This window comes from Schistocerca americana, chromosome X (genome assembly GCF_021461395.2).
Source record: "Schistocerca americana isolate TAMUIC-IGC-003095 chromosome X, iqSchAmer2.1, whole genome shotgun sequence".
Lineage (NCBI taxonomy): Eukaryota > Metazoa > Arthropoda > Insecta > Orthoptera > Acrididae > Schistocerca > Schistocerca americana.
In genome coordinates, this window is record NC_060130.1 from 672715953 (window position 1) to 672730144 (window position 14192).

The 14192-nt window shown below is 37.3% G+C and overlaps 1 protein-coding gene across 1 annotated transcript in view; it reads left to right on the forward strand.

The window, feature by feature from the left end:
- The window catches only part of LOC124555746 (vacuolar protein sorting-associated protein 13A-like), a 689798-nt gene extending 681480 nt beyond the window's left edge, over nt 1-8318 (forward strand). Inside the window, exons 64-65 of the mRNA XM_047129770.1 lie at nt 3848-4016; nt 6078-8318. Coding sequence (XP_046985726.1) covers nt 3848-3988 — 141 coding nt within the window. The 3' untranslated portion in view covers nt 3989-4016; nt 6078-8318. The remainder of the gene's footprint in view (nt 1-3847; nt 4017-6077) is intronic.
- Nucleotides 8319-14192: the final 5874 nt, after the last annotated feature.

A 14192-nucleotide genomic window follows, 5' to 3' on the forward strand; every position in this document is an offset into this window, starting at 1 on the left:
TTAGGGTTGCAAACATAGTTGCTTTCTTAAATTTCAGTGTTGAGGGCTGCATACATGTTGGTTGGGGTCCTCCAAAATCCTTTGACCCCTTTGCGTTGTTTCTACGAACAACGGAGGATTTGCCATTCGGTCTACCTCTTGGAGTAGTGTCTATCTTTGACGACGTTCCCATCATGCTTTGCAGTAATTGTTGGATAATAAATTGGGGGATCGGGTTGCCCCGAATCCGAAATTAAAACCAAGGTAGTAAGCCCTGGAGTTAGCTCTTCCGCTCTCTCTGCCGTTGGGAAATTGTTCCTCTTCCGCCATTGAGACCGTTGGCTGGGTTTCACCTAGTAACCCTAGGCAGGGGCCCTATGACAGGGTGCTACCATCTGGAGCCGGACGGACCCTGGTTTTTTTACGAGGTTGTTACTCCTCCCCCTCCACACTTCCCCATCCTCTTGTTTTTAGATGGGCCCGGGCTTGGGGTCGGCTTGCGGCGGTGTTTAAATGTCTTTCATAAAAAGAAAAAGTAAACATGTAATTTTTTTAATGGAGAATGATGAAGGAATGCAAAGAGGACAGTTGAGTTTTATACACAAAATTATCCTGACAAGCCATACAAGAATGACATTTCAGAAAATGTACAAAAAATTGTTATTGTTAGGGTACCAGAATGCCACATAAAGGGTAAGGAATGAACAGAATGAATGAAATAGATTTTCTGGCAGCTGCTGCTCGTAATCCACATGTTAGCTCCAGAGAAATTGTACTTACCTCTGGAATAAGTTATCCCAGCATTGTTCACATTTTGCATACAAAGGCCTTCCATCTGTATTATGTGTCACTCCATCGACGATTAACCAGTGGGGCTCCAGAAGACACATGGAAGTCTGTCACTTGGTTCTGATGGAACATCAGGACAATGATATTTTTCTTCAGAGAATTCTCTTTACTGATCACAGAAAGCTAAATGTAAGAAACATGATTTATTAGGCAGCTGAGAATGCACATTGGCTGAGGCAGATCATAGGCAGTGGAGTGTGAACACTTATTTTGGGATTATTGGAGAAGTGCTGATGACTCTCCTGGATGAAGTAACATTTGAGATATGTAGAAATGTGTGGTACCAACATGATGAGTATAAATTTCACTACTCACTTGTGGCTAGTGAAGTTCTCACCCACCTTCTTCCTGGTCACTTGATAGGATGTGAAGGTATTATCAGTGGGCCTGCACATTCACCCAATTTCATGACACTCAACTATTTTCTCTGTTGTAAACTCAAAGATGAAGTCAATGCACAAGTTCTCATGACCCAAAAGGATTTAAAACATCAAACTGTTCTAGCATATGCAGTGGTACCAAAAGAATCTCTTCAGTATGTCCAAAAGTCCTTGCAATAGTGGCTGCAAATGTATCTTTCAGTAGACAGTGGTCATTCCAAACACTTGACAACATAAATGGAATTTTAAGTAAGTGTGATTTCCTTCTTGTTGATGATGTAATTGTATATTGTAAGTGTGTATCTTGGCATTAAATTGGTGATGTGAAGGTACGATTTAACAATCTTTGTACCTCGGTTCCCTGTTATTCAATTTCTGACATGCACCCTTCTTACAAAGCTCTACCAGAAATGAGAGCAGAACTGTTACTGTAGTTAAGTGGTGTATCATCCGTAGATACCACACCCTTAGCCTTCCAGTTGGTGTGTCAGTCTAACAGCATGTGGGCAAGTGTGATTTGCCCCATCAGCCATATACAGCAGTTCTGTAGAGCAACACAATCTTCCACATGAGACAGCAACTGATTTCATGTTCAAAGTAGAAAATCTGGAGTTCTAAACATTGTAGTTTCTGTAACAATTTAATTGGATTTTGAACTGTTAAGCACTGTTGAATTCATCTCATTTAGAACTATGATACTAGCAGCAGAAAATACTATAGTTCCATTCTCAAAAGCAATGGTGGTGCTGATAACTCCATAATTATATGAAAAGAGACTATATGTCATTCATTCATTCATTGAGGACTCTTTCATCATTTATTTGGTTGAAAGCAAAATTACAGTATGTTAAGCAGTCCAGGAAATATCTGATGTGAACAGCTTAGCTGAATCACACTGCACAGCTCTAAAGGCTTGTGAATAGTTGTTCCAAAATAACTTCTGACCTACTGCATGTTACTGAAATATTTATTTCTTGAAGTGTTTGTGCCACTGCTTTAGCAGTCTCTCCCAGTCCTACAGAATTATTTCTTTAAAGTTGTCATTCTTCTTCTCTCAAGAATTACACACAAATGCCTATTGCTGCGCTCACCTCTGAGTTGTTAATCTGATACTTCTTTTCCCTGCTGGCATATAGTTAAAACTAGTTTGGAAAGCCTGCTGTTCCCACTCATTGGATGTGGCTTATCTATTTTTTCTTGAAGTTTTCTCAGTATACTCAGTACCTAATGTTTCACGATTGCAGCCAGTTCTCCTTTACTTCCAAGTGTGATACTTCAACTGGGTACCTGCCAGTCATTTTATGTGAGGCAGCAAAAGACAGTGATGATAATAAGAATAATACTATTCACACTACCTGAGGACACAGACAGTGTCACTGATGAATGTGAAAACGTCACCTCACTATGGCTTTCAGCTTATTTTGTCATCAGCACTGAAAGCAGTTACTGTAAATGACAGGATTCCATGTGTTATTGATTCCACAGCTACTGTGGTGGATAATAAGGTTTTCTGCTATGCACATCAGTGTGGAAGCTGTAATAATGAGGTCTCATAATTATGTTACAGTAAACATAATTCTTTTTTCTCATATTCCATTGCAAGTCCAGTGGAAATACAGTGCTCAGCAACAGCATTCCTGATACCTTTCAACAGGAAAGTGCAGCATTGGTGTTCACAGCACACAGCTCTTCCATAGTGCATGTTGCCTGACCTATATAAGCATATCAAACTACAGTGGTATTTTATAAACTCCCCATCTTCGACAGCAGTAAATCCTCCATTGACAATTCTAGAATGTATGAATCCTTAGATGGTAGGCACAAAATCACTTTGAATTTCTGGAGAACTCTGGCTCTCATAGTAAAATCTTTGACAAGGTATGGAATGAAAGTTTTTTAAGTTTGTTGGCAAACTGTCCTTCATATCCAACAGCTGGCTTTTAGCTTTGACTGATAGCGAATGGAATATTTATTTTCTCAGGATACTGTTTTTAAGTAAGTAAACTCCTCAGGTAAAATAACTGAATCAGAAGCACTATATGCTTTATCCACAAGTGGTTCAAGTGCAGCCATAGTCTGTGATGGGTCATAACAACTTGTAGACTGACTGTAAATACAAATAAATATCATGGGTTTATGATAAACTGAATGCAAAGTGTCCAGTTGAAATATTGTACTTGGAAGTATACAATGACCAGCTTGAAGCCAGAAACTTCATCAAGCACTTCGAGATTATTACAACTTTTTGATTCAGTATTTGGTCCACCCCAGGCTTCTTACATTACACTAAGTCTCCTTTTTTCTCTTAAAGTTAATTCTCCTTTTCTTAAGTTAATTTCATTTCTCTCATTTGTCTTATGTCATTTGCCCTTCTCTTAAGTTAAGTTTATAATTTTAAATTATATGTACAAAGTCTGATTATTTATGTATGTGACAGTATATGTTTCTGTTTCTGTGACATTCAGTTCAGCTGAGCAATGTAATTCAGCTTCTGAAGAAGACAAAAAAGAGATATAAAAATAAATTTCATAGTTTACAGTCATATGTGTGTGATTTTTCAAGATTTCAACAACTGTAAACATTATATTTTTTTTCCTTTCAATATTAATAACACTAACAAAACATATTTTTTGTTGAAGGATGAAAGTTGCAATTTCTTTTCTGGAGATGAGAGGCATGTGGTATGTGAGGATCTTGCTGTTCTGGAGTGGCTTCAGAAGAAAACTGAAGCTGTTATGATTCTGAGCATGGAAGACAAACCATGCCCAGCAGAAGTGTGACTTGATGACCAATAGCAGTGTTTTGAAGGTAATATGTAGTATTCCTTTCATTCATGTAAGAAATGAGGCAACATGAATTTAAATTTCCTCACCCCTTCACTGAGGTTCTGTAATTTTGTTTGAAAACTACAATAACAAAAAAATCACATATTTTAGAATTTGACAATATGGTACAGTAATGAACAAGATAGCCCAACTAAAGCTCAGTGTTGTATAATACATCTTAATAGTTCACAGTAAAGACAGTGCACCTTTAGATGTATACTAACAATAAAATGAAAGGAAATTGCAGACTGAATATGGAAGATGAGATTATTTTGGTACTGTTGCTGAACACCCAAAGTGTACACAATGAGGGTCTGTATCCATTTCCGTGCAGGAATTTAATACAAGTTGTTACTCAATTCAATTCATTAAGTACATGTTCAAATTGAACAATACTATGCAGTGAGAGCTAAAAGAACTCCAAGATACAAAGTAAGGGAATTCCTTCCTTCCTTTCTGGTACATTCATCCAGTGTCAGGTCAGGACTGGTATGGGGGCTTTTCCAGTTTCATGAAGAGTTAACAAAGTTGTATGTGTGCTTTTATTACCACTGGGTCAGCACTCCCAAAGGTATTTTAAATCCACTGCCAGCTCCTTCCCCTTCACCTTGATCCTCCCTTCCTCTTCGCTCCCCATAAGAGGAACCCATGTACCTGTCTATGTATAGTGAATTCTGCATGACCAAATGTAGCAAATGTTTTGTGGATCATCTGACTGAGGCTGGATATGAGAACCATCATGGTATTTACTGAGATGGATGTGGAAAACCACCTAAAAGTAACATCCAGGCTGGTCAGCACACCACTCCTGTGGTTAATATGTGAGGCAGATTAGATCCAGGGCCCACGTGGCTCCCCATGTCCAAAAAGTGGGTGATTTAATGTGCTCAGTCATCCAAATGGATAAAGTAGCCAAATTATCAAGATACAAAATATGTGTTGAAAATTTTGGTTAGTCACCTGCTCATTGCAGTAAGCGACTACTTGCTGCTCACTTTGTGAATACTGATAATTTCTCCATCATCACCACATATAAGTGTTACCACGTACCAGTGAATATTTTTCTTACAGTTGAACACTTCATTCAAAATCTAATGCTTAATGATAATTCTTGTGCATCAATCTCTGTTTAAACTAACCATATATCATATCTGTGTATTAAAATTGCACATGCTAAAAAATCAGTTGTTTCTCCATCATGAGAGGTGTCATCCTAGCACCATACTTGCTAACACCATGAGTCTTTAAGTCTTTATAATGGATGAAGGTAGTCTGAAGTACATTTGTACATCTATTTTCAAAACTTTTTGCATATATGGCTGGAGAAATTTTACTGCAAAACATTCTAATACTAGATGGATATTCCTTTCCTAACACAGTAATAACATCAACTGACAAACTTTTTTCCAAAACTGTAATGCTCCTAACCCCTTTCTGGAATGATATTTGCTATGTGTCAAATATAATGTCCATATCACATCTCCAAGGGTAGCCTCACATCATCTACTAAACCATAAAGCATATATGTCGGTAATTTAGGGAAACAGTAATAGACCTAAATCAGAATAATCAAATGGGGATTAGAGATTTTCTCCTCTGGAATACTAGGCCTTTATTATACCTTTATTATGCCTAGTGTATAGTACTGTTTCATTTTTATATTTTTCAGAGAATTTATTTCATATGGTAAGAAAATAGTACTACACTGTTCAATAATTTGTCAACATTAGTAGAAATTTGAAACTCTCTCCTTCCAAACTGAACTGCATTACACAGTCCCAATAAAAATATTTTAAAATAAGCAAACAATAGCTTTAAAATTTATGGGGAAGTAATTCAGAAAGAGATGAAAAATTTGAACTAAAAAGAAAAACTCACTAGGATATTCAGATTGTCAGCTGGTTTATAATTTATGAACTGTGAGACACTTTAGCATCTTATGATCTACATTTTATATTTTTTGTAATCATAACTTTGCATTTCAACATTTGTTTGAACAATATGTCTTTCCTCATACCTGCCATCTTGGTAATTTTTGTTTCAGGCTTCCATATGCAAGTGTTGGTGGCATATCCTGTTGCTGAGATATAACCTCCCAGATAATAATTAGGGAATATCAATGATGTAGAGTTTGTTAGAAGTATATTCATGGCATAATACCTGCCAGAAGTTAAACACTTTGATAATCTACTTTATGTTACCTGACTTATTCACTTATAGGTACATAACAATGTAGTATCAAGAATTTATTTAATATGGAATGTAACAGGTCTGGAAGAATGTGTATTAAAAACTCAGATTTGAGTTTAAATCTGCTGTGACATTAACATGGGAAGGAATCTATATCATTCATAAGTTAAAAGGAAAAACATGATATGTGCTTGGATGTACCTTTAAGCTTTGTGAAATAACTCTCCTGTTGCTATACTGTGTTGGTGTATTCTGATATATCACTACTGATAGCCAAACTATTGAAAAATTTCTACTCATTTTGCATTCAAAAACATAATTTATTACTCCCTTCATACAGAAACATAGAATTTTCATCAGAATAAAAAGGAGAAGTTCTTGTTGATTCTCTGATTAAAATATACCATATTTCATTTCTCCTCTCAACTTTTCTATTCTGTAACGTCAGTTCCGTAACTTCACTGACGCAATCCGAAGTTTAAATATTATGATTGATACAGATCCTTAGAGAATAAATACCATCATTTAACTGACTTTCAGTAATATATTACACAGTACACTTATGGTGAAATAGAAATATGTGTTTAATTAGTGGCTCTTGCTGTGCAAATGTTGTAAGTGTTGTTGAAATTTACATGAAAATAATGTTACAGTAATTACAACATTAAGAACTACTAATGTCATGATGTGATACTCTTCAATAATGTATTTTTGTATACAGATAGATATATACTAAAATATATGAACCAAGTTCAAATACTTCACAGCAAACTGATTTGAATATAAAACTCATGAAGTTCTCAGCCTAATAATTCTGTTTCATATAGAAATAGGAAGGAAGAGAAGTGAAGCTCAGTAACAACATACAACATTAATATTGGTGCTCAAGCATTTTAAAACTCTGCTACACAGAGTTCAAAAAGGTGAAAGTGGAATTTTTGTGGGCATTAATAGGAATTTTAAAATGAAGAAGAATGAAATAACATTATTTTTGTATTTTCATCTTAATCAAGACATTAAAATACTAATAACAAACATTTTCATACAAATATTGATTCTGAGTGTTCGATCTTGTGAAGAAAGGAAGTACCAGTATAATGTATTTGGAGGAAACCACTATCTGTTGCTGGCATTACTTGAAAGAGTTTCCATATAAAACTCAGGGAAAAGACTTGTGATTACAGTTTCTATGTTATTTGACACTATGCTTGACTGAGGAAATTACTCTATTTCACCTTCTGTACTGATAAAAATCCTATTGCTGTGTTTTTAGTTCATTTACTGATAAACATATATTTAAGATACATTTTCTGAAAAATAATACAATCATTTTCGAAATCCAAAAATAGTGAAAACCATTTGGTGTCTGATACATATATCAGATGAGAATTAAAGGTCAAGATAAAACATATAAATTTCTTATTATGCTATTCTTCTCACTTTTGTAAACTGATAATTATATTCAAAATGAAATTTAAGCCTTAGAGTTTCAGTTGTGTCACTGTAATGGTAAAAGCTTAGAGTGGATATAGTGCATTACCAAACTACTGGGAGTACCAAATGCTTATCATATAACTGACTTGGTTGAGAATCTGAATCTTAAAAATCCTTTCAGCAGAAAGTGAACAATAGTTAGATCTACAGCAAGGTCAGTTCCTTTTTCACTTGTCAACTGAGGCCTCAACTACTAACAATGTTAAAGTCTGTCAGTGTGAAGAGGTGATTGTCTGTGATCAGGGTATAGCATAAACTAATAATGTCTCCTGTTTTTAGAAAGAAGGTTATTATCATGAGGTGAAAGTATTTTATTAATCAAGGGGCAACTCTGATTGGCCTCTGTGGCTATTTGTTTTTACTTCCACTCTGCTCCTTGTAAGTTTTATTGGCTTGCACGTCAGACTGTGCATGCAATAGTTCATCTCATATATTAATAATTACCTGTGACATTAAATGTGTGGACTACTCATGTAACTTTGCAAATGTAAACTACCTGCAGTTGCATAAAAATTTAATAACAACTGGTCAATTCACAATATTTTTAAGCACTTTTGCTCTAAGTGCTCAGAATGTACCGAAATAAAAACATATGAACAAATTGCAAGTAACTATTATGTTTGACTTCTCTTTTTCTCCATGACCTCACCCTAGAATTATCAATTAATATAGATTATAGGCACAAAGAGGGAGAGAGAGAGAGAGAGAGAGAACACACTCATCCGGAAGAGTAGGAATCACTCATCATGAATGTTTAGTCATTCAATTCTAATATTAATTGTTTGAAAATTAAAGCCTCGCATATACATACCACTGTATCGCTACAACTATAAAAATAATTGGTTTTTAGCCTTAAAAGACTGCTAAAATTTACAGGAAAGTTCTATAACTGGAAACTATGATAGTTATGTTGTACGAAACTACTTTTGGCATGGTTGACATGGGGAAATGTGGTTACAGCTCACCTGAGTAGATGATAAATGTCTAACATTATCATCAGCAGAATAGTGTAAACCATCAAAAATATACTATGGGAAACTTAAAATTATTACAGAGGTTTTACATATTCTGAGAAAAATAGTGAGTTACCTTGAAAACTCTTAAGTTTACATCAAAATATGAAAATAAATGTTAGTCATATTTGATCCTGGACATTATTACAGACATGACTGATATGAGGAGCAATAACAGTTTGCAGCCTAGGTAACACTTGTCAAGGGATCACTGAGGTTCATGGAGGTGCTGCTTCAATTTTTTCTCAAAGCTCTGACTGTACAGTTTGTTTTACAGGACACAATATCCTGTGGTCTGACCATGCAGTAGAAGTCCAAAGGGCACAGAGAAAACCCAGCCATTCCACTTTGTAGTATCCAGTGTTCTAGACTATTGTCAATGAGATAAATTCATAGAGCTAAGAGCGTAAAAACTGAAACATGAGCTTTGTGTAAGTCAATCTCATTAATCTTCGTGTGCCTAGCAATGAGTACAGTCCCAGAAGAAATTTGCGTAAATGAATGTATTGTTACAGTAGACTACAAACTGGTGGTTTCTGTGCATCTCTGAGCTGCCCTGTTGATCATTTGGATAAGTATATTATGTATACTGGTCGCACATTGAAAAAGTAATATATTATTATTTGAGGTGGAGAGCATCCTCAACTTCACCAACTTGTCCACATATACCACATAGCACAGTGGCGCTAGGACATTAAGATTGAAAATGTAAGAGCTGGCATTTCAATTGTGGAAAAATATTTTTTCTTGCGTAATATCGACGAGCTTTACATATTCCTTAAAAATACCATGCTACAACTGATTTTAGTCCAGCACTTTCTGCTTCAGCTAGCATTATAATTCCTTAAAATGGCTGGTTTGGACTAGAGAGCCAGTACACCTACATCCACATACATAGTCCGTAAGCCACCATATGGTGTGTGGTGGAGGGTACCCTGTACCATGACTATTCATTTCCTTTCCTGTTCTACTGGAAATAGAGCATGGGAAAAATGACTATCCTTATATCTCCCTACAAGCCCTAATTTCTCGTATTTTATCTTCGTGGTCCCTATGCAGAATGTATGTTGGTGGCAGTAGAATCGTTCTGCAGTCAGCTTCAAATGCCAGTTCTCTAAACTTTATCAGCAGTGCTCTTTGAAATGAATGTCTTCTCCCCTCCAGGGATTTCCACTTGAGCTCCAAAGCCTATCCATAACTGCTGATCAGACCTAATGGTAACAAATCTTGCAGCTTGCCTCTGAATTGCTTCAGTGTCTTCTTTCACCTCAACCTAGTGCGGATTCCAGACACTGGAGTAGTACTTAAGCATCCTATATGCTGTCTCACTTACAGATGAACTGCACTTACCTAAATTTCTCCGAGTAAACCAAACCCAACTATTTGCCTTCCCTACCACAGAACTCACATGCCTTTTCCATTTCATATAGCTTTGTAACATTACACCCAGATATACAATACTAAGCCTGAAAGCGAATATTACGAGTTTGTTTTTCCTACTCAGCCACATTAACTTACATTTTTCTACATTAAGAGCCAGCTGCAATTCATCACACCAACTAGAAATTTTGCCTAAGTCATCTTGTATCAACTTATAGTCTGTTATTTTCAACAACTTCCTGTACACCACACCATCATCAGCAAACAACCGTAGATTGCTTCCCATCCAGTCTGCCAGATCATTTATGTATATAGAAAATAGCAACAGACCTGTCAGACTTTCCTGGGGCACACCTGATGCTCTCCCTTTCACTGATGAACACTCACTGTCAAGGACAACATACTGGGTTCTATTACTTAAGAAGTCTTCGAGCCAGTCACATATCTGGGAGCCTGTTTCATATGCACATATTTTCGTTAACAGGTCTGTGTCGAATGCTTTATAGAAATCTAGGAATGTGGAATCTGCCTGTTGCCCTTCATCCACAGTTTGCAGTATATCATGTGAGAAAAGAGCAAGCTGGGTTGTGCATAAGCAAGCATCTTCAGTCCGGAGACTGGTTTGATGCAGCTCTCCATGCTACTCTATCCTGTGAAAGCTTCTTCATCTCCCAGTACCTACTGCAACCTACATACTTCTGAATCTGCTAAGTGTATTCATTTCTTGTTCTCCCTCTATGATTTTTACCCTCCATGCTGCCCTTCAATACTCCTGTGTGAATGATTTCTGAAATGTGGAATTTAAAACTTTGGCCTTCCTTTTGCTATCTTCTACTGCCAAATCAGACTGTTCAACGAGTGACTGGATGGAAGCATTAGACTACCTTAACAATTTTACATAGGACCAAATTTTTTTTGGATTCTTCACCAGAACTTTAGCCAAGGTATGATGGTGATAGACACTGCATGCTTGGCGAACATATATTTTTACAGATGCATGAACCTCTACTAATCTTTGTCTGTCAACATTTTCACGTCCTCTTTTGGACAGAGAGTGCAACAGCCCTTGTTTCCCCAACATTTTCCGAATTTCATTATTAAACCAAGGTGGGTCTTTTCCATCCTTAATCCACTTACTAAGCACATACTTGTCCAGAGCATGATTTACAATCTGTTTAAATTTTGTCCAAAATACTTCTGTGGTCATCATTCTGGAACTAAATGAGTGCAGTTCATTGTCTATGTGAGATGCTAACAACTGATTATCCGTTCTTTCTAGCGGAAACACTCCCCTAGCCCTCTTGATTGATTTATTAATCACAGCTGCTGTGATATCATGATCACTGATCCCCATCTCTACATTGACACCATCTATAAGTTCTGGCCTGTTTGTGGCTACAAGGTCCAAGATACTTCCATTGTGTGTGGGCTGCCAAACTAGCTGATCAAGACAGTTTCCGGAAAACGTGTTCAAAAGTACTGCAGCAGATTGTGTGTCTGTACCCCCTGCAATGAATCTATACACATCACAGTCTATACTCAGTAGGTTAAACTCACCACCAACTAGTATTACATCACCTGGGTATTTATGCACAACTGACCATAGACTTTCTCTGAAGCATTCTACAACTGCCACAGTGGAGTCGGGTGGTTGGTAAAAACATTCAACAATTAACTTGTTTTCACCTAGACCTGTTACATGTAACCAGATAACTTCATTATCACACTCAATTTCAACCTCAATAGAGGCAATACTTTTGTCAGCTGCAATGAACACTCCCCCTCCTACGACATCTAATCTGGCTTTCCAATACACATTCTGTGACTCACTAAATATCTCAGACCTATTTACTTTGGGTTTTAGCCAGTTCTCAGTCCCAAGAATAATTTGAGGCTGAGAACTTTCCTGGAGGGCAATACACTCAGGAACTCCATTATGAATACTTCAACACTTTACTAATAAAATTTTTACCATCAAACTGTTGTACTCTGAATGTGGTCTGATTTCACTGTATGTGTATTGACTGGTGAGTATTCATGAGAGTACTGCAAACTACTGTCTAGCCTAAAAAGCACATGTGTACTCCACAAGTACTCTGCTACCCAAGTTGCTGCTTCCTTTGTGTAGTGTACCCCTGACCTATCAAGGGGAGTCCTACAAACCCCCTTCCTAAAATGCAGATCCAAAAATCTGCAGCCAAAACCATCACACAAATGATGAAGCCTGTGGCTGAAAACCTCCATTTGACTACAAACCAAAGGACTCTGATCAACTCTGGGAACAATGCTGCAAATTGTGAGTTATGCTTGCACCCCACGTGAGAGGCCAGCAATCTTCAACACTTCTGCCAGCTGCCTGTACAAACTAAAGATGGCTTCAGAACCCATGTGATAGGCATCGTTGGTGCCGACATGAGCCACAACTTGCAGACGACTGCACCCTGTACACTCGATAGCTGCAAGCAAGGCTGACTCCACATCTCGAATTAGCCCCCCTGGCAGACATGCCAATTGCACATTGGCTTTCTTTCCAGCCCTCAGCACCATTTTCTTATGGGGCTCCATAAAGCACCTAACATTGGAGCTTCCAATAACTAGCAAACCCCTGCCTACATGTTCCTGCTGAAGGAACTCACCATGCAGGTTCTCCATGTTGGGTACACCACAAGGTGCCTCAGCTGTAGAGCCCTTCAGTGAAACAAGTGACACCTGAGTGTCACATGCAGTGCTCCCAAATCTCCACCACCACTACACCCCGAGGTGGCAGCCTCAGGATGAGTGATCACAGTGAAAGTCACATTCAACTGTTTGCAAACTGCATCCACACACAGCAGACACACATCCTATCCGTCTTAGCAAGACTAACTGAAGAGCAAACAGTAAAAGCTGGTAGAAACACAGATAAGCAGCTTTTTACCCTGCTGACACATAACCCAAGGGATTCTGATACCTCAATGAACTATATAACTGACTGTTCAGAAGAAATGATAACTGGGCTACAGACTGCCTGAATATACACTCAAAGCTAGCAAAAAAACTGAGACTAAACTTCCTAAATACCAAAACATGAATCCAATTAAACAAATATATATTATCATGAAAACACAGGAAAAGCTAAATTCATAACTTGATGCCCTGTAGATGTGCCACAGGTGATAGCTGGCACTGAACTCAGCTGCCAACTATGGTCACTAGTTACTGATTACAACGGTCTCTAGTCTCAAAAACAAACAGCTGAGTAACTACTGCAATACTGACTAATTGAATATACACTTACAAATTGCAAGAGCAAACTCTGAGAAACTGAGGCTGGAGGTATACTGAATATTTACTATGCACAAAGGTCATGGAATCAAGTAAATAAAGCGGCTCTAACAACTTCTATGGCGGAAAACTACACTAGAAAGTAATCTCCCTCAAGACAAAAGATCGAAATGCAAATTCTTGCAACAAAAATATATAGCATTACTAAAAGTAGCTAAATATTCAGCTACTGTTCACAGCTGCTCAGAAGTAAGTTAGAATACCTCTAAACTAAGTGTTGTAAGACTGTGTACAACTGAGAAATTGCTGCTGATCTCCATTTTGCTTGTACAGATGCCACCACACCACCAATAGATATATGTGGTCAAGTGATCTGGCACTGATACAATCAAATTAGCAATGTAGACTCAATTCTGAGTCCCCATATGACAAGCATACAGTACACAGTCCCAGAGAGTACCACACCAGCTTACAGTTCTTGTCAGTAGCACATCAAGTGTACTTCAGACAGTGAGACACAGTGTGCTGATAAGCTTACCCCAGAATTAAGCTTTATTTATGAGTTTGTTAGCCCCAGTTTGTGAACTTCTGTAGGGTATGGAGACAGGTGTACAATCCTGTGTTTGTAAGCAATTCCTCATCATAAACATCTAAGTGGGGATGTTATACACCTATTTCACATCCCTGTACAAATTAAGAGAGACCTGGGCCAATGTAGTCTGGAAATTCAAATCTCGCTAAATTAAAATATTGCAGCATATTTTTTTTTATTTTTAAAAAAAAAAAGGACTTGTCAACATAAAACTGTTAAACTCAAC